Source organism: Spodoptera frugiperda, chromosome 11 (assembly GCF_023101765.2).
Source record: "Spodoptera frugiperda isolate SF20-4 chromosome 11, AGI-APGP_CSIRO_Sfru_2.0, whole genome shotgun sequence".
NCBI classification, from domain to species: domain Eukaryota; kingdom Metazoa; phylum Arthropoda; class Insecta; order Lepidoptera; family Noctuidae; genus Spodoptera; species Spodoptera frugiperda.
This window is the reverse complement of record NC_064222.1, coordinates 3093258-3118630: the sequence shown is the minus strand read 5'-3', so window position 1 is coordinate 3118630 and position 25373 is coordinate 3093258. Positions and strand designations below refer to the sequence as shown.

The window sequence follows — 25373 nt, the reverse complement described above, 5'->3', positions numbered from 1 at the left end:
TCTTTTCATTGTCAGTGTCAAATGAAATCATTTCACTGCAGTCAAATTCAGTCTGTCTATGAAATTGATATGGAGTGGACGTAGCATTCGATAAATAAATAACGTCGCGTGAACAAGTTCGAATAATTTAGTTTTAAATTAAAAGTTGTTTATGAAGAAATATATTTAAGTGACAACTTGTAGAAATCATGCCTTCAAGCGGTAAGTTATTGTACTTCTATTACAATTGGACTGATTCTAGACAGTGTGTTACTGTCTTCTAAAATCACAGTTATGTATTTATTATTAATATGTAGGTAGCGTCTGCGTGTAAGCAGGTTTATTGAGATTTCTCCATGATTCTATTAAAATACTTTTTGGTTAATCTCGTTTTTTTTAACAGTTATTTCGTAGGCTACCGCCAAAAGAATAAGATGCTATTTGTGCTACATTATTTAGGTCAACATAAACTGCGTTGAATACATTGTGAGATAATTAGGCATTGGGGGAGGCCTACGCTCAGCAGTTCTTGTGGCTGACATGATGATGATGCTGAAGCATAGTAGATACCCCTAAATTAATTTAAAATGAATAATTGATATTATTTGTAGTGATTACCGCATTATGCGGGCTGTGATACATTTCCGTAATCCCACTACTTATTTATTTCGATAAATAACTACCTACCTAAAACCTGGCGTAAAAATTATAAACAAGACGCATCAGGTACGAAGCAAGTACCTACCTAGTATACTTAGGTACGTTCAAACGTAACTAAAAATGAGATAGGTCAGAATTTGAAACTGTTTCGATTCAAAGTATGCTAAGTTGCTGATTACGATAAACGGAGTGGAAGATATTAGGTTTAAATTAAAGGGCAACTACCTCTGCTGGTACCTAACATAGTAGGAACCAACAATAAGTTTAGTAAACACTAAGTTTTGCGTGTTACCTACTTAGTACACCTACTTATCTACATTTTGCTTATCACAATATTTATTTGCAAATCTAAGTAGAAAGTTTAGAAGATTTTTCCAATAATTATTTGTTAACTTAACAAATAATCCTTTTTGACAATTATAAGTAGGTAAGTAGAAAGCTTAAAGAAAAATTAAATTTAAAAACATAATTTCTATCAGCCGCGCTTTTTCAACCGTGTTATAGCGTACCGTTATAAATAAACAAATAAAAAACACGACGAACTTGTTCTTAATATAACAGGTATATTGTACCTACCGATTGTACGCCAAAGTTTCAAAGTCAAGAGACATTTAATTTCGTAATATGTATTATTTTATTGAATGATTAGAAAATAAACTTAGATATGTTAAGTTTTACTTAAAAAACAATTTATTCATCTTAATTTCCCATCGCAATGATCACGATTAAATTATAAATCATATATTTAATTCTAAAATAAGCTACAACATTTAAATTACGTGTTCAATATATGGGCCACTTTTTATAAAATACTTTTTGAAATTGTGTTCGTTCTTTAAAAACTCGAAGTTCTCTATGGTTGCGTTAGAGACGTGCCAAGCCACGATGAGTTTGCATGACCCATCTTTTTCTACGCAGTATTCAAGTGGCAAAGAGGATGATGCTGAACTTTTGTGAGGATAGAAACTGTACTCAGACAATATTCTCACACCGCATTCCAGGCTGTTATCTGCTAGGCTCCTGATGATACCTGTAATTAATAAAATCTAGTTGAAAAATAATACCTACATTTTCAGTCAGGTGACTTAGTAAGGTAATGTGAGAAGTCTCTACCCGATGATACTTGTATAGGAGAGATATTTTGTACTCACTTTTATATTTTATAAGGCCTAATAACTACCATCAAAATATCTGAGGTAATTTGCATTTAGATTGTAACATAAAAACTTATTATGGACGATCGTCGTAACAGCAAGTTTACCTATAATATTGTTTTTGTTAGCACCTAGTATAGCCTCGGCAATATAATCGGGTGCCACAAAAAAATTGCTAAAACGAACGTTAATAAAAACTAGTGGAATACTGATGAGTGACATAAATGTGCGTAGAGTTGGAAAACTCCATTAAATGTATTAGATAAATGCTAGTAAATTACAGTTAGGAAGTGGAAAAGATGATATGTATTGCATGTTAGGAGTGTAATAAAACAGTTAGGCTATTCTGTTCTACTTTCAAAAGATAGTGAGTAGGTATAATCTTGACCTCGACCAATGATGGGCGATGCGTTTGAGTTCACTTCCAAATTTCGCAGCGACCAGTCTTGACTTTGTGAATTTTCATTGCTAAAATTCTTACAAAAACACAACAAAAAAGAATTCCCCATCAGTCCGGTCGAGCCGGCCCATTGGTGCCGCAGCATGGCTCTCCCTCACATAGTAACCATACTAATTTTGAGACAAAATGGCATAATATCTTGTATATTTAAGAGAATCCAATGCACATCTTTACTCTTTTTTCTTTATTTTCTTACCAAAAACTCACCATTTTATCGCCTGATATGCATATCGAACGGATTATACATATTACTGGTTATGTGGTATAGGTATAGCGGCAAGGTGTGGGTGTTACCTACCTGAGACACAAATATACCTTATTGTTGCCAGTTGTGTTTGCCAGAATTGCTAAAAGCCTCAGTATTTATGTAGCATCTTTGCTTCATGTAAAAGTACTGCTAAACCTGTTTAAGACGCAAGCTGTTCACTTGGCAATTATCAGAAAAAAAACCTTACACATTGCCCCTTACAGCCAAATGTGTACACATTGTAGGTACTTACCATCTTTGCACGTGTCGTTCATAACCTGCCTCGTCACGCTCATGTAGCGTTCCAAAGTGACGTTGAAAGTTGGCTTCAGGCAAAGATAGTCATCTTCAGTGTATTCAGGAGCTCGAACTGCCGGCACCACTTCATATTTGATCACGGAGTTGAACACACACGGATCTTGCACTGTCGGTACCTGATATTTGTATAGAATATTAGTATCACATGGTTATATTATTATTGTAATTGTAATGCATTCGTCAACGTTAACTCTTGAAAGATTTTTTTGGATTGATATGTCCTGAGTTTGAAAATATTGAAAAGAGTTGATTATTCTACCATAAAAGACGCACATACAACAAAGGAGAATAGATCTTAGTAAACGTAAATGTTTATTGACTTTGATGGTTTAATATCAATATTTTTTATGATTTATTTATAGGACAAAAAAGACACACAATACGTCAATAAACCCGGCTTTGTTTTTTAAAACTTGATGTCCCTACAGGAATAGTTTGTAGTCCTAAAAATATTCAAAAATGTTTGCGCAAAAGGCTTTTCACCACTTTGCGCCAATCATATTATTAGATCGCTATCTCTATCGTGCAGATAGAAAATACACTAGATGTAAACAAGATTACATTTATAATTATAATCGTGTTATAGTTAACACAGAGCAATGAAGTAACAAAGACAGGCTAATTGCTCAATCATGGTAATCACATTACAATGGGGGAAGTTGCTGCTCTTTTTGTCGTCTATCATAAATATTTCTATCAAAACACTAACTTAACCTATATTATGCATGCCTGTAATATCCTGAATGTGTAGAAATAATATATTTGCAGCACGTAAATAATGCATTATTAGTGTACTAGAAGCCAGTCACCAGGCAAAGTCCAGTCACTTAAGCTAATAATGAGAATTTTATAGATTTAAAACCCAATAATAATTTTACTACCAGTCGTAAATAGAGTTAGTAAGTAATGTATGATAAACTAAGATACAGTATAAGCTTCCCTGAATCTACCTCAATTGCTCGTACTGCACCAAGTAATCCAACTGATGATAATAATAAGATGACTTTCACAACACACAGAGGGCAAAGTCATTTAAAAAATAGCCGTGTTTATTTATACGTCTACCGGATTTTAGTATCCGTAGTACTCTCCCATTTAAAAAACCTTTTATTAGTGCATGCAAGTTGTGTGAAAGAATTCCCAGAATAGAACCTTGAGGTACTCCTCGAAAATATTAGGTTGGTCACTGTTTTACGACTTCTAATGTAATGCTACGTAGGAGGGCCCCATATTTGGTTCGATCCGAGGGCCCCACATGCTCCCAGACTGTCCCTGGCTACCTCTTTACTTTGAGAATTATACCTATGCTGCAAAGTAAAAGATTTGTAGCAGTTAATTATATGTTTATGATCAACATTATCAAAAGCCTTTGTAGAGTCTTAAATATCATCGTTATTTTCACTTATCATGGAATTACTATCGCGAATTAAAGATCCTAGTGTTTTTCTAAGTGATATTATCTAACAAAAAGATTATTAGTTATTATTTTAGTTTTTCTGATTAGAACATTATTAATCTGAATCACAATGACAAGCAATTAGGTAATGTACCGTCAATGTATTATACCATTTTAATATTCAACAATCGTTGCCTTTATGTTTGTGGAATAATTAAGTCATAATTATTATAAGTGAAATATAAATCTCATGCAATTTGATGTCATTCCTCAGAATCGAATTAATACAGATCTAGACTCGATCCACGAACTTTAAGTCGGTCTTCGGTCGCTTGGAGTATAATTTACATTAATTCATTACATTCCTAGATGTTGTAGATGACTTCTTTGAACACAAACTAAAATAATAAATTATTTATAATAGACACTTCAAGAACAAAATAATTTAATTTCGTGTCGAATCTCAATTATTTATACATTATAATTATTTATTTTAACCATTATGGATCACTGTTATCTGATTAATAAATAAATTAATTAAATTAAATTATACTGTTTTCTTTTTCGTAGTTGGCAGTATATTTATGTTCAGAATAAAAGTGTGTCGGGTCGGTAAGCCGCATAAGATATATTTTTGCAGACAAAGTCTTCGCTAAGTTTTTTTGTGTAATATTTGTTATAATTTTCCATCATCTATCAAGTATTGGTAAAGATAGAATCTGGGGGCACGGTAGTGCCTTGCCAAGTCGAGCAAAAAAAGCGGCACGACCGTACCATCCTTTTCTCGAAGCAATTCGGGCCTTTTTCGACCCCCTATAATTCGGTTGTGGATAAAGCAAGAAACCTGAATCTTCAGTAACTAATCCGGCATTGTATAAACACGGAATATTTAAAATTTCAGTCAATTTGAACCAGTAGTTTAAGAATGACAACTTGTTAAAGTTTCTAAATTTTGTCACTCACTGACTCACCGATCATCAAAAGTCCAAGGCACTTCTAGCAGACTTAGAAGCTTCATATTTGGAATACATATAGAGTTTAGTGTCTTAATCATGGGAAAACTTAAATATTTTGTAATTTCGGTCCAGTTTTCCAAGCATAAACCAACTGCATCAATAACTTTGTAATCCCATATAAATATATGGGATTACAAAGTTATTTATGCAGTTGGTGGTTGGTTAAACAAAATTCGTTAGAAGTAGATGGTATCAAAAAGAAAGGCTCTACAAAAATAAGTGAGATCCCATCAAAAACATCCTGTAAAAAACCCAAGTCTCGCAGCTCAGTCTTTCTACCGTCAAAAGTTGTGAGATCCATGTAATACCAAGTCGGTTAATCTATTTAGTGTCTACTTGAAGGACCTTCTGTCTTAAGTTATTACATAAGTTATTATCATGCCAATATTAAAAATATTTAACGTTTTAAACAAATAGATCGACTTGGACATCGCATGAAAACAAAATGAATATTACAATATTATATTAGATTCTTTAGTCTCTCGCGCCTCACGCGATTGAAACTCTCGTTCCTGTTGGTCGCTGGCCCGTCGTGCTGTGTAGTGTGATACATACTAATAATCAAATCAAGCGATGTCCAAGTCGATCTATTTGTTTAAAACATTAAATATTTTTAATATTGGCATGATAATAACTTATGTAATAACTTAAGACAGAAGGTCCTTCAAGTAGACACTAAATAGATTAACCGACTTGGTATTACATGGATCTCACAACTTTTGACGGTAGAAAGACTGAGCTGCGAGACTTGGGTTTTTTACAGGATGTTTTTGATGGGATTCTATTGATTTCTTCCATACTAACAACCATAATCACCGGTTGATGGATTAGGCAATATTAGGCATATCATGAGTATCCGGAGCTGCGGACAACGTAACAGGTTACAGGGGCTCCGGCTCAAAGAAGGAGAAGGAACAGGGTGGTTTATAGTCAGTAAGAGTCTGAAACTCCCTCCCGCCTCACCCAAGGTGGGAGAAGTCATTGGATGATTTCCCCCCTCAAAAAAGGTATATCATGAGTGGTCATTAATTAATTAGCTGTTACTTACAGCTCTTTTTGTATTCTCTCAGACTCTAATTAGCCACTAGTTACAATCCCAAAACAAAAATAGGTATCTGTTTCCAAAGTACATAGAGAATTGTATGTTATTCGACATAACAGATCATTATATATCTTATTACTAGGTATTACGCAACAATTTGCTTGTCACTTGATAATAGGTTCTTGTACTATAATAGTTCAGGTCAGAAGTTCAAAACGTTGATTTCCTTAGTACTCGTAGATGTATACTTTTTGAACATACAAATATGAATAGAGATTACCATCACAAGTTACAAGATCAAGTTCAAGATTACATAAGTATTATATACAAACGTGTTTTACCTATGTTACGAGTATTTACTTTGTGTGATGTAAATCTACAAGATTCAAGGCCGTTGAAACTGGCTTTTTAGCAGACATGTACTTTGATCATTATGATATACGCTTAGTATAAGGTCCAATGCTTGGTAATGGTGAATCGTAGATTATATAGGCACAAGTCATAATTGTGCCTACATAATCTTATGCCATGTCATTGTTGACATCGATTTCTCTAAAGTTTTGGCTATTCTAGAAGAATCCGTAGCTTAGAATTCTGTGTTTTATAGGACTTCGTTTGTTTTTTGTGTGGCATGTTTTAGAATTTCTGTGACTTATTTTTACATTAATATGTAATAGGTTTTGATTGCGACATTTAGTAGTAAACTTTAATTAACTTTATGATAAGTATTTTCATTAACTTCCTTTGTTAAAGAAATATCTCCATAAAGAATGGAACATATGTATTTGTACATATGTTCCAATGTATATTGCTATATAGCTTTTCTGGCGCGCTTTAACCAGCTCTGTTGGGCTACTATGGGTTGTAGCGTGATATTTTATAGCCTAATTATACACTCGGCGTCACAAAAATCGCACCTCTTTAAAAGTTCCCTTCATAGTCATTTTAACCCTATTAATCAATGGCAGACATATGACTGTAAGGTATCATTGGAAAGGCAATTCATTTAAGTTTAAGAATAAATCAATGGATTTGGTTTTTTGTTTACCAGGGAATAAATAAAAGCAAGCAAATGCAAATGATTAAGAAGTTACATTTTATTTTATCAGCAAATAAGTCCTTAAAACAACTTAAAACCTAGTGTTACCCTCCCTAGCCCTGATGACTGCTTCCATGCTTTCTCTCATGGACGAATTAATGTGACAACAGTCTCTTGAGGAATGTTATCCCATTCTGAATATTTTGACAACATTTTTTTAACGTTACGTGCTGATGAGATCTGTTATGTTTAGGAATTCTAACTGTTGTTAATTTAAAGGTCGTTAAACGTACTTTCAATTGATACCAATATTAATAAGGTGTAATGTATTCGCTACTGGCGGGACATGTTTTAAACTTACAATTTTCCAAGAGGTGCGATTTTTGTGACGCCGAGTGTATATTTTTTCAAATCAAACCAGTACTTCCAGAGATTATTGTTTGTGTTAAAACACACGGTCAAACTCTTCAGCTTTAATTAGTAAGATAAGATATACTGTACATCTGCCCTTTTGTAAGGCAAGCTTTTGGAGTGGTTTAAGTCAGAATTATCCTGACAGGCACCTTCGTCTTCTCCAGGCGAAATGAGGACCTGTGCATACTTGATCAAAAATACTTATGTAGACTATACTGTAATATGTACCTCTCGTCCAATGCATCTGGGTTCGGAGAAGAGTCCATTGAAGAGGCTGGTGGATGAAGCCTGGCTAGGGATGGGGAACTGGATCATTCCATTGCAGAGCGTCCACCGACCATTGCGAATGATGTAGGAGCGAGGCACCTGACTCATCGTAGATACTGTTAACGTCGATACGCCTGGCCTGCCAACACGAAATAAAAATAAAAAAAATATTATTCAAAAAAAGAATTTTATTCTGCATTGTATTTCAAGTGTGTAATAATTTATTATTTATGCCCGTTTATGATGCTAACGAAATAAATATTTTTATTTTTTTATAATAAACTAACTCATTTTTTTCTTGGTTTATTAGGTACTTGTATAGACAGATATTCGGGGTCGACGAAGATATAAATATAATAACATTCTGTAGTTTCAAAGTTCTGAATAGTAGCATCATCTTGTTAATGTTAGTTTTAGTCAATTAAAGTACCTAATATTTAGATAAGGGTCATGACCCTAGATAAGTGCCATGATATTGTATTGTGTACTTCTTTTTTTAAATAAACATTTTTTTTAATTTAAGTTCTTTATCTTTGGATCGAGATCGAATTTTGACAGTAGTGATTTTTTATTAAAACCTAGATCAGTCCAAAGACCCTCCCGTCGACGTCCCTTAGTAATAATAGAAACAAGAGCGCGATAGGCGCTCATGATTGGTTGGTTTATTCGTTTATTTTTGGTAATGTGAATGTACCTCACTATGTAAATCCTCTCTTTGTTTAATGGACATAAATACAGCTTAATTTACACAACCCGCCCCATGTGTGGTGTTCATGTACTTAACTGAAGGATTGAGAAAATGCAAAATGAAGAACAATAGCCGCTTTAACATTTGCAATATGTTTATGCAAATAATATCTTTATATAATTAATCAAAGAGGTTTATAAGATTGATGACGCATTAAACAAATCGGTACCCAAACTCACTAAATACATGTAGGTATATGGTTATTTCTTAATGTATCTACCCCTACATTATTTATAAGATTTAAACTGATACTGAGTGTCTTTAAGGTAATAACTAAAGTCTAGCGAAAAAAATATATAAGTATGTTGTGCAGAACATATTTTTTTTAAAGTTCATTCAGTTGTAATTTTTTATGTTGTCTCGGATTTTACATATGGTTCGTAATATAAATATGAGTTTCATGTATGTCATCTGTTTTAACATACATGACTCATTTATTTATTTCCGAATTTAAATAATGTAACAGCGATAGTGAAGTTATTACAGTCGTTTTGCCATCCATAAATCGTGTATTCGTCATATTCTACAGCTAGATGTGTGCTCTGCAACAGAACTTGCGAAGTACGACCTAAGAACCACCAAGGCAATCTCTATAATAAATCTTAATTTTATAATCAAGTCATAAAACTTACATTGACTACCTACCTATACTATGAATAACGGCATTTTAATTATCTACCACTTTAAGTATTACATTTACTGACTTCCTCACGTATATGTTTGACGAGAAACTCGACTGGTTTCAAGGGGCTCATATGCATAAGCAGGAAAGTTCTAATATAAAAAATATCTACCTAGCTCTTACAAATTAGATTCACATTCAATTCATCTCAAATAGAACACAAAAATAATTATTTAAATAGTAGTTTAGGCGTAGATATGGTACACACCCACAGCTCAGCTCCTATTGTTGCGCGATTTTTTTTTGACAAAAATATTTATTTAAATCAGTCCAGTAGTTCCGGGGATTAGCGCGTTCAAACAAACAAACTTTAGCTCTATATACTAGTAGAGAGGATAGATTAATAGATTGAAACTATTGTTTATTTGCTTCCTGATTAATGGCCGTGAAATATTATATTTTCCTTAACATGAGTTATTGGGAGAAATGTACCCATTTATTTTATACGTCACAAAAATTATAATAGATTGTAATTAACACGTAATAAATCCTTCATATTCTGGCATTTGTTTTCTAATGCTCGCACAAAACTATCTAAAGTATAAAGTTGCGTATTTGTGCGAACTGAAATTATTAATTTCTAATGATTTATACGTAGTAGACAAAAAATAACGATTAAAAATAATACTTACCTTTGTGGTATAATGACGTAAATCATATTAATAATATCGTCATACACATTAATTAATTGACGCCTAACTAAAAGCAATTTTTCATGATATTACTCAACTTAGTAATCCTTTTATGACCCAACCAAGTTACTAGGTATCTTTAGAACAATCTACAGGATCTAGATACGATGTTGAAATATACGTTTAGTAATAAAATGATAACATTATTCAGTCTTTATTAGTTTCCTTAAAGAATTAAAAGGGCGTGGTTTTACTTTTTTATTGTGGATTGATTTGCGAAAAATGAGTAAAGTTATCCAGTCCGATTATTAAATTATCAACACATAGTATTGTGGAAAAAGCAATAAATACGCGATTTGCGTTTTTTTTTAGTGAATGGTAGGTATAAAAAGGAAATTACCTTTCACATTAAAGCTATAGTTTATCCAATTGTCACATCTATACAGGAGTTTTAGCAAACTGACTCAATCGTTCACAAAAAATAGTGTTTGTATATGAATGCCACGTTACCTGCCGTTCGTGATGGCGTTCTTTAGCAAATTCTCTCGTTTCATCAGGTCCACAATTTGTGTGTTCAGTGTTTCTGCTAACACCTTGGCAGACCGCAGTGTCTCCTCCAGCTTGATCTTCAGGGTCATAGGAGACAGCTGGGTTGGCACTTTGTCCTCTTCCTTCTTGTCAAAGTGTTCCGGAACGATTTGAATCATCTTGTCGCCATCAGATCTTCTATGCACATCTCTTATAAAAAAAATGCTTAGATTATCCTAATTGTTCTATTCTTACATTGCTACGGCATATTCTAACAGCGCTGTTGATCGGGAAACGAAACCGTAGTTTTCCTGATCCTACAACCTATTGTGTGGTCATTGGGTACATTTCATAGACTCATGGCATGTTACTGATATTGTTTGTTTGTGATCCTTACTGCTATTTTTGTTTTGTTTCGTTGTGTAATTGAGGTTTGTGACCGAACTCCCAATTATAACCCTTCCGAATTCCCGAGAACCCTTAAATTCCTAACCCCCAAAGGGCCGACAACGCACTTGTAACGCCTCTGATGTTTCGGGTGTCCATGGGCAGCGGTGATTGCTTACCATCCGGTGATCCGTGTGCTCGCGTACCAATTTATACCATAAAAAATCTCACTTAAATTTCTGGTTTCTTCGAAGTTAAGAGCCTAAATACCCTTAAATTATTATTTTTAGATTTTATAAAAAAGAAAATAACTCACATTTGTTCTTGGATAGGACCCATCCATTCTGAGACCTGTTGGATAACATCAGCAAAAGTATTACAATCAGATATTGGCAATATCATATTTTTATCTTTCACTGACTTTAATTAAAGGAAAATTATGGTTAACTTTATATTTTAAAATATATATGTGTTATATTATTCTTACCCAATCGGAGCTACTTAGACGTGATGATAATAAAAATATAAACAACTGAACGAAAATAATTTCCATGTTGAAACGTTGCCCTGTGTGGCTTTGGTGCAAGAGTAGACATCAAAATGCACATTGTTCCGGCCAGTGTTTACAAATTTACTGATAAGTGCCCACCAATCATGATTGTTCAAAACCATTGTTACCATTATGAATTGCGTTTTTAGAAAAAAAGTTGTACAGGTGGAAGTAGGTATTATCATTGATAACTAGCAAATCATAATATGGCTAATACTTAATTAAACAATTTTGAAACCTATGCTATTTGCTATACCTACTTATATTTTAGGAATATGTTACAGTTATACAGTTTTTTTGGATTGGTCCCAAAATACTTCCCTGAGATACCCTTAAAACGTTTTATGAACGAGATATGAACTTGATTTAGATTGAAGAAGTGGTAAAAATGTAGACCTACTGCAATCGATATCTGGTTAATATGTATTCTGGTAAAAAGTTAAGCAAACTCACATTAGCCGGTGGCATTTTCTTTAAAGAAATATTTTTGTTTCAGCGGAAGCGTTCGTGGACGCTCTCCTCACGCAGGAGGCGTTGGACCAGCCATCAGACAACGTGAAGCCAGAAGAGCTGGTACTAGAACTACCAAAATGGTTCGATGAAGAGAAATTTAACAAGTGAGTAAATATTCCAATGTTTTTTTTATTATAATTGGCGTTATCCTTGACAAAATTTTCAAAATCATTCCATATGTGTAGATTTTTGTATCCCATAGATGTAAAGAAGATAATCTGGCTCCATTTAAATCCATTCAAAGATCATCTTTGAAATATTAATAGATAGATTTTCACTCGTTTGTTGTAAAAAAGTTACTTTTGTAGTGAAAAATACTCTTTTGCGATCATATTAAGTAAAGTTTGGCCATATTTTTGATCTTATGATCTTCAATTGTTCCAAACATACAATCTACCAAATATCAAGTACCTACCGATTTAACTCGTTACGCATTCCAAAATTATGGTAAATTTTATTTTTCCTCCCGGAAAATGATATTTATACAAGTCATGCTTATTATAAGAAATTCTTGTTCGTCATCCTTTGCGAAGCAAATTAAATTATCTTATGTATACTTGTACTTTATACTTTATTTTACTTATTAACTACTTATATTATATTTATAATTATTATATTTTATACTATTTACTATTATTATATGTAAAAAGGTGAAGAGTTAGTTTGTTTGAACGCGCTAATCTCCGGAACTACTGGTCCGATTTAAATAATTTTTATTGTGTTGAATAGTGCATTTATCGAAGAAGTCTATAGACTATATAAAACATCATGCTACGATCAATAGGCGCCGAGCAGAGCGGGTGAAACCGCGCGGGAGTAGCTAGTGTAGGATACTTGGCAATACGAGTGACCATACCTTACTTGCACGATTTGCTAAAGGATTACCTGCGCAATATATTGAATCAGCTTCTCCTTGCCAAGATTGTACAAGTATACACTCTACCTTTGACTTGGTTTAACTATAAAGAATAATCAGAAACCAAGCTAGTTATATTTTTTTATGATATTAAAAGTATATAGTAGTAGTTAATATAGTTTGTAGTACTAGGTACTAAGTACCCAGTTTAACGTGGTTATAACCGAGCGTTATTATATGAATTGATTTATGTTACTAGCAGTCGTTCTGTTTATCTGCCATCTAAATATGTATCACAGTCACGGAATAGAGAACACCTAGCAGGCATGTATTTCTGAAATATTTAATTTTGCGTCCCCGAGAGATGGGCCTATGTACATATTATTTCAGACCATACCTAATCTACACTTGTTCCATATTTCATGTCGATCCCTTTAGCCCGTCCGTTTTGACATGAAGGAGTAACAAACAAACATACAAGCATTTATAATATAAGTAGTATTTTAATGTGGACATAATATGTTTACTTCACATATTTGCTTGTGATTACAACTGCAGTAGACTACGTAAAATGCATGAGAACTAACGCAATAATTGCTATATGACGACATTGTTATATAAAGAAAACAAATATACATCGGTAGGTCAAGTAACTTTTGTTTTCTTTGCCATTCACAGAGGATTCAATTGAGGGCCAATGGGTCTTAATTGGAAAATATCTGTTCAGTCTGGTGTTGGTACTCATGTCCCTCGCCCAGACTACTAACTACATACATACACACATACATACCTAAGTGCTAAAGCGATTTATGCCAACCACATGCAAGATTTTTATACGTACCACATTGAGCGAAATCGTCCTTGGTCGAACAAACGTAAATCATTTTATAATTTGTAGTTTGGAGTAATCATAATCAAGTACAAAGAAGACAGATTTATCTGGTCATTGCTGTTTGTATAAATCATTTTTATCCTTATTTGGGTAGGTAAACATCAAGATGATAGGTCGTTTAATGTATAAACGACCATCGAATGACTTCTCTCGCCTTGGGCGAGGCAAGAGGGAGTGTCAGTCTCTTACTGACTAAAAACCACCCCGTTCCTGCTTTTCGAACCGGAGCCCCGGTAAACCGCTAGGCAGTCCGCAGCTCTGGAAACGACCTATCACCTTGATGTTTAATACTGAAAAAATAGAAAGCCTTGGTATTTTCCTTAATACTTATTTATTTTTCTTAATAATATTTCTTTAACACATTGAACGCCGTAGTGGTCACCGGTGACCGACGTTAGCGGAGGATTTGCCTTCAACAATTTTCTATGGGCAGTCAAACACTTCATCCACAAACTTATTTATTTATTTATTTATTTAAGGACAACCAACAAAGCATACACCATACATACTAAGGATACAAGTTAATTCTTACATTTTGTAGTGTAGCCTTATTTAAAGGCTGCCACGGCATGCATTAAACAGAAGGAGTTTTGTCTAAGTGACATAAGAGAATAATAGCAAAAAAGAAAAATCTAAATATTTAAATGTGTACATATTATAAATATTGGAACTTCCATTTTACGTGAATTTTGTCCCTTTCACTCCCATTATTAACCCTACAGAGGCCGTAAATTCTACCTGGACAACTGCTTCGCGTTCTCATCATCGATGTTGTTGGGATTGGCTGCGGTGTTCGCGATACCATCCATCCTGCGCATCCTGATCAGCACGCGACGGTCCAACTCTGTGTACACTGCGTACAGGCGGTACCTCTCCACACTGCTACACACCATATCTTGGTTCGAGAATGAACTGAAGCCAGGAAGCATGTGAGTATTGGTTTATTACATTTTGTGTGATAATTGTCGTGAGACAGTACCTAAATGAATAAAATAATGCAACTCTACTAGTTTAATGAATAAAAAATGAAGCTCTACTAGTTTAATGAATTAAAAAAGCAGCTCTACTAGTTTCAAGTCACACCGGGACGCTTATTCATGTATGACGTGAAACAATTTTGAGTTGTCATTTTCTCGAATAGCTAAACTGTAGTTCAATCCAAACGTTTTGTGGTCATAAAAGTAGTGGTATTTGCTGAATTTTAAGCAAAAGATTCATTTGGTACATGCTACTAGGTATATCGAAACCTGCGTACTCGTACGTCATGCGTACGATGCGTGCGATGCGTACGATGCGGGCCTGTGGACGCTTACATTAATATAAATGTTTTGTAAAAAAATCAAATATACTTGGACTTCATTTATAGACGAGTCGAGCGGTGTGTTAGAAACTTTAATCGATACGATTAAATAATTGCGTGTTGATAAAAACGTGTAATTAGTCAAGCGGTTGGATAACATGAACCCCTATCAAGAGTGACGATTAAAAAATGTCAATGGAATGTCTAGAGAATGACTTTGACTTTTTCTTATTATCATATCTGGTAGACATTGAGAATTAACATTATATCATAATCTTTTATCAGTAGATATAATTAAATAAGTACCGTACGCAAGAGTCCATTTACGTAAAGCGGATTGTTACATGTTTTGGTGGCTAAAACCTTCCGTACTTGATAATACTGGTAGTATTTCCCTGTGTAGGTATAATTAAGTAACTAGGTAAATATTATATTTAATGATGACTTCGCAAAATGTATTTTTTTTAAACATTGCCACACTATTATTTTCTCCTGTGTCGTAGGTGCGTTTACAAACATACAAGTTCACATACGCATGACACCCAGACCCGAAACAACAATTTGTAGATCACACAAAAATTTTATCCGTGTGGGAATAGAACCCGCTATAAGTTTCCCGCAGCAGGTTGCCCAGCCACCACACGAACCGTGCAAGCAATTTATGTAGTGCAGTCATATTAAATTGAAATTCTGAGAATCCGTTATCGTCCCTAATTGCTATCAATATTTTCATAATTATCTTAACTTTATATCGTTGGGAATTCTAAAGAAAATATAAAGAAGTAGCGGACCACGCGACCTTTGTTTCCTTTGGAATTTTCTTTGCCCCAATCTTTGAAGTCGTAAAAGGACTTCAGACGTACTTAATTTGTACCACCTTCATTAAATTCAAAATACTTATTTCACAGATCATGGAAATCGCTATACGCAGTGAGGAGTAGACATTTAAGGGCTGGACTTGCTTCAAAGATCAAAGGTATAGGAGTGGTGTCACAAAGGGACCTGGCGCTCACCCAGTTCGGTTTCATCGGGTTCTCCATGCTGAAGCCAGACAAGTTTGGCATCAGACAGCTACATGAAGACGACTGGGAGGCCTATAACTACACCTGGAAGGTCATTGGGTACATGATCGGCATTGAAGACAGGTCAGTTCAGGAGCTAAAAGAAGTAGCTTAGTTAAAGTTATATAATTTTAGTTTGAAAATTTTCCACTGTAGTCATAAACAGTGCATCATTAACCATTGGTGAGAATTCTAGGACCATTTCCAGGACCAGGAACATGGTTCTATCAGTGGACCCATTTTTCTCGAGTAATCCTTAATCTTCTATACTTGGCAAGTGGTTGTCAGAACACAGTTCTATCAGCCTAGCTTCCATATATTAGCATAATAATTATGTTAGTGAGCTGATAAATTACATAGTGTTTCTGCTAATCTACCAGGACAAACAGCAGATCGTAAACAATGTAATAGGTACCTAACTATGGATGATGTAACTCCTCAGGTACAACATCGCCCGCGATACATTCGAAGAAACCCTAGAAGTGTGCCAACTCCTCAAAGAACGAGTATACACGCCGTGTCTGGAGAATGTTCCCGAATACTTCGAGCACACAGCCCGCGTCATGTTGGAGGGCTTGTGGAACATCAACCCGACCATCGAGACCGACGCCGTGCTGTACTGGTGCCGGGTACTGGCCGACGTGCCCGGCTACATCTACACCGAATCTGATAGGATGGATTTCCAGAAGAAACTTAAGGAAAAACTGAAAGGGAAATCTCTTGACACTGGTAAGTTTATGCTGCCTATGTTGAACATGTGATTGGTCGTAGTCCTAATATGTTGGCCTAGTAAGTTTAAATTGTTCCATAGTTTACAGATTATATTTTTTCTGTTATTATCTAATGGGGCTACTACACGCTCAAGCTTCACCACACTTTTGCCTGCGAAAGCCGAATTGTATATGGAACATCGCGCGTGTGGTTGGCATAACCGCAAAGCGCGGCCTGCACATTTTGTGACTTGTTTGAAATTTTGCCGGCGCGGACTTGCTTGTGTGCGTAGTTGAGCGTTCAATGTTTCCACGCCGATAATTTTGAAAAGAATGTAGCCTGCGCGAACTTAACTGTTCCATTTGGTAATGCTGTCCCTGTACAGAATTTTCATGCGATAAGCTTGCGCAGCCAGAACTGTGATGAAGCTGAGCGTGTGGTACGCCAATTACATTTACAATGACGTTGCCATTCTTATATCTCTGCCAGTAACAAGATAGGGTAATGGGTATAGCAGATTATAAGTGCTGTTATTTTATTCCGCAGGGGTGGATTCTACGGAATTTATGAGCAAGCCGGCAGTAGACGGTCTCCCGAAGATCCCGCCGCGCCTGCTCTACTACAAAGACTTCAACACCATCGAGACATCGCCTTACTACAAGCACCTCACTTTCAAGGCCAAATACAAGATGTTCATGTTCAACCAATACTCGACTTTATACTCCTCATATTTAGGCAGACTTTACATCAACCTCAATTTCTGGTTCAGCGTATTCCTAATGAGATACTTCCCATACTTGGCTTTCTTTAAGTTCGGTATTAAGAAATCTCTAGTGAACATTTTCGAAGAGGACCCTACAGACGAGACTAAGCCGGTAACGAACGCAGAATATTTCAAGAATCGTAAACCAGAAACGTGGTACAGTGCTGCTCTCAGTTTAATTTGGTAGTACAGGATTATCTACTTTTTGACTTAGCAAATAAGTGATAAAATCGATAAATACTTATAATGATAAGTTACACGAGCCGTTTCGGTGGTATACGATATCTGGAAGGACGTCATGACGCGGTGTGCAAACGAATATGTTTGTATTCTTTGTGTTAGTATTATTTAGTTATTTATTAAATTGACTGGTATGTCGGTGATGGGAATTAGCTGAGACGGTTGTATATATTACAACAATTATATAGAACATTTATTTTTCTGCATTACATTACGTTACATGCCTATTTCTATGTAATGCATATACCTATCCATTAAGTAATGACAACGTTTAACGAAATCACGGCTTACCTACATCATACGTATTAGTTTTAGCAAAACATATTTAATATGATTTGTTATCGGATCTAGTAGATAAAATGATATACCTAGGTATTGTATATTTGCATTTAAATAAAATTAAGTAGTTGTTATATTTATGAGATTGGTTTTATGAAATACATTTATTATTCATATTATCTTGTTTATAGGTATAATATTTCAAAGTATTAATTATTATCTACATTAACGAATTCCATATTTGGAACGAAAATGATGTATTTAAAATTAAATTGTAGTTTGAAAATCGTTCAAACAATTTATGACAATAAAGGAAATTGTGTACCTAATCATAATCAATATAGTAGATAATACAATCGTTTACATAATAAAATACATAACGATATCAATTTTTAAAATAATTTATACGAACTTATAGTATTTATTCGAACTTTATTTGATATAGGATTTATTGTGAAATACAATTTATATTGACAATTATTTTATTGGAGTGATCATAATCATGGACACGACTTGACACCCAGGTCGAGTGAGGGCTGATTGAGTGCTCAGTTTTACTAGTCAAGTCAAATTCAATACTTTTTTCGAAATCATAACTTAGAAATACACTCTAGCTCAAGTAAAAGGACCTTGGCCTACCATTGTAGGGAATATTAAAAGTGATATTGTCACAATTTTTATGTATTATGTTATATTGATCGTTTGATATTTTGAAATTATATTACACGAATGTAGTGCATCAAATAATGCAATGTTACTGTTAGTGATATCTTAGCAATGCACAATATAAATAATTTATCTTAGATATAAATCATAAGTATTTGTCTAATAGTAAAAAATCGTTATGTAATAGATAAAATGATATTTTCTAATATTACAAAACAGGGCCTGATAATAAATGACATATCATGTATATTTGTGTATTTTTATTTTATAAAACCTTAATTACCCGTCCACCTTTTGGTACGAACCGAATTTACGATAAAATATTTGTTTTAAATCAGATGTATTTTTTCACAATATATTATTTACAAAAAATTACAATTAACTCGTTAACCGCCACGTCTGTCACTGGTAACAGACGCTTAGCGGAGGATTTGCCTTCAACAGTTTTCTTTCCACAGTTAATGCTTAATCAAAAGGATAATCATTACACGAATATTCATACATAAAGTTTCACTGTATCAGTTCTTAGCAATCCACAAAAAATACCTTTACACGATATTTATTCCAAAGTACTGCCTCGGTATGTAATAGATAAGTGATATTGCCGGGCAAGAGGTCTCGGGTTTGATTCCCAGGTCGGGCGAAGTATTTGTGGGTTTTTTTTTCGGTTTTTCGAAAATTTTCAGTAGTAATCGGAGATGTAAATGTTTTACCAACAGTATATGGCAACAGGCTCACCGCCTATGTACATGGGACTTAGCATAAATTGCCTGAAAAGTTTACACAGTGGCATTACGTGTCATAATGTGCAAATGACTACCCCTTCTACATAATTTCAAAGGCTTACAGTATACCACAAAATGTATGCCAGGACTTCCTGCGCACTATAAAAATATTTTTATTCTCCTCGTTTTTCGTACACAAAACGCAACACCGTCAATGCAAAAAGGACAATAAAAGACATTGTCAACCTTACAATAATTTATTTAAAAAAATCTTGAGCTTTTAGCCTCGTGCGCTTGGCAACATTGATCTGTAATAGATTATCTGTGAGGTTATTATCCTCTGTGGTCATATTATTGTTGACACTGCCTTCTCGAGAGGGTCGCGGGGTCTTCTTCCCAATGGGTGTAGCCACTAGGGGTCTTTGTGGGGTCGGGGTTCGTTTCGGGGTAGCGTGAGACAGTATACCCATGTCATTCGGAGTTAACTTTAATCGAGGAGACAGTAAATGTTTCGCAGCCAACTTCCGCGCCGCTGGTGACATGCTGGCGAGGCGTTCTGTGTTCGATCGAAAACTGAAAAGGAAATTAATAAAAATAAGTAAAATGTGAAAATGTCAAGCTATGTGTAAATCGGACTTATATTTTAGTAGTTTATTTATTTATTTATTTATAATTTAACAACAGTATAGACTAACAGTACAGAACCAAATCGTCTACATGTTTTCTTAAAATTACAATATATCAAAATTAAATCTTTTTTAAATGTAGTTGTCCTCAATGTGTACTTTATGACATATAATTATTATATTTTATTAGTTACCTTGGCGTAGGAGGTGCGATACGCGGCGTGGTGGGTCGACGTCTCTTGGCGGCTTGCTCGGCCAGTTGCAGCGCGATGCGTTCGCGCACTCCGCCTTCTAACATGCGATATGCTGCGCCAGCACCGACACTGAGGACAACAAAATTAATGATAATGAATACACTTGTGAAAGTAAAAAAAAAAAATCTGTAGGATGAGTAAATGCGAGAGCGATTACTAAGAAACACTAGGTGAGATGGCCAAACGCCATCTAAAAACACAGCTTACGAAGTATAAAAAAAATTTTCACTGAGAATTTCCGAACGCCATTCAAGTTTTATGATCGGTGTTGGATGTCTTCTACAAGCTAACCCCAATCACATTGTCAATTAAAAACGAACTTTAACGAAACAAAACAGAACATATTTTACATTAACTATTAGCTTGTAATACTCACGCTGGTAAGGGCGTGTCTCCACCGTCGAGCCTGAATGGTGTGCCTTCAATCTCCCCCCAGGTCATGAGTGGCGACTGGTCAGGTCCCTCCCCCGGCCGCGGCGACGGGGTGGCCACCAGCGAGTACGTCCCGCCCGACTTCTCCGTCGATATGCTCACGCCGTCCACGCCTATCTTGCCTGTCACACTCGCGTCCTGGGAACATGGATAGATTGCTTAGCAATTTTTTTTTCCACATATTAATACAGATTAAAGTCTAAATTTGTGGAGTTCTAAACTCATTTAGATTTTGCCTAGAGTTACTTAGTGCGCGCCAGTACGTAGCTAAGCTAAGACTTGTTTTATGTGCCAGTTTTAAGCAATCTTCTTTTTTAATATTATTTATATTCGTCAAAATATGGTTGAGATTTTATAAATTTAGGCTCAAATTTCAGGCCAAGGTCACTTTCTGTAGGCCATCAGGCTGTGCCGTGCCGCTGAAATGTGTATCTTTTCGTGTAGAAAATAAAATAGCTTTTTGAGTCGCTCTTTTTCAAAGCGTGCACACAACGTCGCGTCACGTCTCGGTGTGTGCTGACCTCCTTATAATCCTTAATTTAAAAACAACAAAGTTTAACAACCCACTTTTTGAAACAGGAACTTAAAGTATTGTCGTATTGTTAATATCTCACCTGACTCCTAGCAATAGCGCTGATGGCTTCTTTGTTCTTCACGTGGTCAAAGGGCTCGGCCTTCAGGCGTGTGTTCTGGTGTACCAGTTCGGGCTTCGGTGGCGGCCGCTGGGACTCCGCCCCGTCCGGAACGTACATTATGTAGTTCTTGGCTTTGTAACGCCATGTGTCTAGCTATAAAAAAGATAACATCAAATTAGTAAGTGATAGTGATTGACAGATGTAACAGAACGTAATGAACGTTTTTGAGCTTTCCCATCAGATTTTATAGCTTTAAAAAAGGTTTTTGGAATTTTTATTTTGGAAAATACAAAATCTTATGAAAGGTACAAACCTCATGTGGCCTCTCAGTCTGATCTGCTTGTTGTTCAATAGATGGCAGCGCAAGCGCGGCGTCTGCGAGCGCTGATGACGTCACTTCTGCCTGTAACTGTGTCGCCAGTTTCGTGGCGCGTTTCTTATTCTCCAGCGAGATGACGCGATCGTAGCTCGCGTTATCTTCACTCGTGTGAGATGCTAAATATGAGTCTGTAAGGAAATTGTACAATTATTGAATATATTTGTTACAATTGTACGTCTGTTCTAGACAAATCTAGGCTGAATAAAAAAACATTATTATTATAAAGAGAAGATTGGGAGAGACTGAATGTATGCAGAATTGATTTTAAAAAATCTGATACGACTATCGCAGTACCTATCGCTCAAAGTATTAAAACTTAGATACATGGGTACACTTTATTAAACCTTTCTCGAAAATTATCATAGACACACGGCAGTGTGTCCGCCAAGTTCGAGCAAAAAACCGACACACCGGCCGTGGGTTATATTACACGAACCATTTCGGGCCAAGTTCGCCCACCTATAACTCAAAATCTATTTTATCTACGCATATGAAATTTCTAGATCTGTCGAGATCTACTTACTTATCTGAAATACAAAATTTCTTAATGTACCTATTGTAGGTCTTGAGATATTGACGTCAGAAAATCGCTATTTCTTACTTACACCACTGACTGACTATTTCACTGAAGCTAAACACCACCTCACTCATCAAAAATGTGTGTCCTAGACCACTTCCAATGGTCGTATTGATTTGAAATTTGGCATGGAGGTAGGTCTTTAGGTCTGACCCTAAAGGAAAAAATCTGAAAATGGCCAAGTGTGAGTCGGTTTTAAAAATAATGAAGGTGTAAATTCATGACCCCTAAGCAATAAAACAAAAAAATTATCTATACTTCCAATGGTCGTACCGACCTAAAATTCGTTACGAAGGTTTGTATTTAGTCAAAGTTTGTAAAATAAGAAAAAAAGAAAATAAACCTGTACAAAAATAAATGAAATCCCACCCAAAACATAAATGTGAAAATCTGGTTGCCAAGATTCGATTATTGGAATGCTTCGCCTATAAAGAAGGAGATCTAAATGTACCAAGTTCCAGGTTTACACAGACCTCAGTTAAGTGAATAACTTGGCAAGTTTTAATAGAAATTATATACTGACTACATTGCAATTTAGTAGGTTTATAACAAAGTGTATGAAAACTTGCCAACTTGTTATATCAAACTGAGGTCTGTGTATGGAACTTGTTACTTATTTAGATCTCACTATAGGCGAAGCATTCCTATTATCGAACTTGGCAACCTTTCACATTTATGTTTTGTGGGTTCTTTCTACTGGTGAAAACTCCATGAAAATCTGATTAGTACTTTTTGAGTACATTGTTACAAAACATTACGAAATGTGGCGTAATACTTGCGTAACTACTAATTTGAGTAACAAAGTAGATTAGAGATTACTAAATGTTTACATGATAAATTCATAATCTTAACAAAAGCTGAAAATCTAAAAAAAAAAAAAATACGGTCGAATTGATAACCTCCTCCTTTTTTTGAAGTCGGTTAAAAATAGTAATAGTTTTGATAACTCAATCCAACTGCCTCATTAGTTGAATAATTACTGTGTTCAGTTTTTGGTTGCGGCAAACTATTATTAGTTTTTTCCAAAACATCCTTTATAGGCCCAGCTTAAATTATGTATTATAGATGGTGATGATGATGATAATGTCAATCAAATGCCAATAGGTTTGCCAATTTTGACCTTTGTTATGTTATGAGAAAATAACAATTTAATATTCATACCTAAAGAATGATTGTCTGTAATATCTTTTGGTTTGTTACTGGATACAGATTCTGTGTCCGAGTCTGTCTGGTCCCTTGTTGGTGCGGCCGGTGAGAACGGCCGGTCCAAGTGCGGAGTATCAAATGTAGCTGGGGAGTTATCTGGGAAAGGAAAATATTAATAATATAAGGAGGAGAAATATGCAAATAGCAGAAAAAAATAATTTTTATTTTTAGCTTTTATGTGTCTTTGAGTTATTGATTTTGTATTTGCATTGGTTGAGTGATTGCAAGTAGTACTGCAGAGTAAACAATTTCAATTTGATACCCAAGTGGAGCAAAATATTATTGACTCTCGAAATTCTTAGTACTAGCTTGTTCTTTGTTATTTAAAAAAAAAAGCTATAGATAAATAAACTATAATAATAAATGGTGAATTTAATTTGTAAAAAGGTTATAAAAAACCATTTTACACATCAATATTTAACACAATAAACGCCATGGGGGGCAATAGTGACCGGCCATTACGGAGGTTTTGCCTTCAACAGATATTTCATGGCAGTCATGGTCTTAAAATTAAATCTAGACAAGGAATTTTCAACTTAATTTTATTAGTAACATAAGAAATGGAATACTCACAAGGTTCTGTAGGTGGCCTCTGTCCACTATACTTTCTAGTTAGTTCTCTGAGTCGTGCATAATCTTTGTTTTCTGTTGCTTCTAAAAATTCATTCTGTGCTTTTAGCTTTTCTAAATCAGGGAAAAAGTCCCTCTGTATAATTTTAGCGATACCCTGAAACATAAAGAAACTTAGGTGATGTTCCTGTATTTTAGTTACAAGCTGATTAAATTATTTTTGCTGGTTATTGCATGGTGTTAAAAGCCTCTCAATAATCACATTGTTCAATACATTTGATGTTGTTAGGATTCAGTGATGTGTAGATTTAGTGTTTACAGATAAACATTTATAAGTTAGTTAATATTGGTACAATTGTGTAATTACTTGTCAGTTGTCAATTTAGTAATAATGCTAAACGAATAGCACTCTAAGTACGGCACTCAGAGACATTTAATTATCACTTTAACTATTCATTAGTAACTATTTTGTATCGAAAACAATTGCTAAGGACTGACTTAATGAACCATTAAATGACTCTAAGTATAGTGATCAGTTATTAGTAAAATCAGTTCTAACTTTAGGTAACATTTTACCAAAATAGTTGGTAATTGTTGTAATATTAAAATCGTCAGTGTGTCTCACATAGTTAAAGTATAATAAGCGACCTTTAAACAGTCGTGACCACTGAGTGAATTGTGTCAATGACAATAATTATAATGAAGAAGTTCAATAACGAAGAGTTCGTTAACTAACTAGTATTAAAGTTTTTATGCTATTTTCGTGTAGTTTACTAACCTCTACGTATACATCTTCGTCCAAAACTTGCGTTTTCTTTACAATATCCTTCTTTTTTGGTACTTTTGGAACCTTAAAAATAGAACTCTCGTGCTTCAACAGTTTCATATTTTCTAATGCCGCAGCCCCTGGTCTAGATATGTTGCTATCTTTTGACATTATGTCTGATTGTATGCCTAGTAACAATTTAAAGTAAATTAACGTTTAAATAGAACACAATATCACATTATTTTTACAAATTCGCAGGTGGAAAACAACAAAACATTACAATGACACTACTTGCTGTCAAATAGTTTTACTTTTACTGTCACTGTCATTACATGAACCATAGTGTTGTAATATTTTTTTCCTTTGAATGTCATTGAATGGAGCCTTGGCTTTTGAGATTTCA

At 34.8% G+C, this 25373-nt stretch overlaps 3 protein-coding genes across 3 annotated transcripts; 1 reads left to right on the top strand and 2 right to left on the bottom strand.

Moving 5' to 3' along the window:
- Positions 1-18: 18 nt before the first annotated feature.
- LOC118275197 (uncharacterized) lies at positions 19-19049 on the top strand. The gene is made up of 6 exons (XM_035593066.2): positions 19-201; positions 12016-12136; positions 14503-14709; positions 15989-16225; positions 16584-16870; positions 17399-19049. Exons 1-6 carry the CDS (start codon positions 189-191, stop codon positions 17800-17802), a joined length of 1269 nt encoding a protein of 422 aa, XP_035448959.2. The 5' UTR covers positions 19-188; the 3' UTR covers positions 17803-19049.
- LOC118275199 (uncharacterized) lies at positions 1307-11603 on the bottom strand. Its single transcript, XM_035593068.2, has 6 exons — positions 11457-11603; positions 11286-11320; positions 10565-10792; positions 7954-8131; positions 2754-2934; positions 1307-1669 (listed from the first exon to the last, which is right to left on the bottom strand). Exons 1-6 carry the CDS (start codon positions 11520-11522, stop codon positions 1410-1412), a joined length of 948 nt encoding a protein of 315 aa, XP_035448961.2. The 5' UTR covers positions 11523-11603; the 3' UTR covers positions 1307-1409.
- A 714-nt stretch (positions 19050-19763) lies between the features above and the next one.
- LOC118275142 (splicing factor ESS-2 homolog) lies at positions 19764-25292 on the bottom strand. Its single transcript, XM_035593010.2, has 8 exons — positions 24983-25292; positions 24208-24361; positions 23590-23730; positions 21786-21979; positions 21452-21625; positions 20782-20975; positions 20346-20474; positions 19764-20098 (listed from the first exon to the last, which is right to left on the bottom strand). Exons 1-8 carry the CDS (start codon positions 25139-25141, stop codon positions 19783-19785), a joined length of 1461 nt encoding a protein of 486 aa, XP_035448903.1. The 5' UTR covers positions 25142-25292; the 3' UTR covers positions 19764-19782.
- Between the last annotated feature and the right edge of the window lie 81 nt (positions 25293-25373).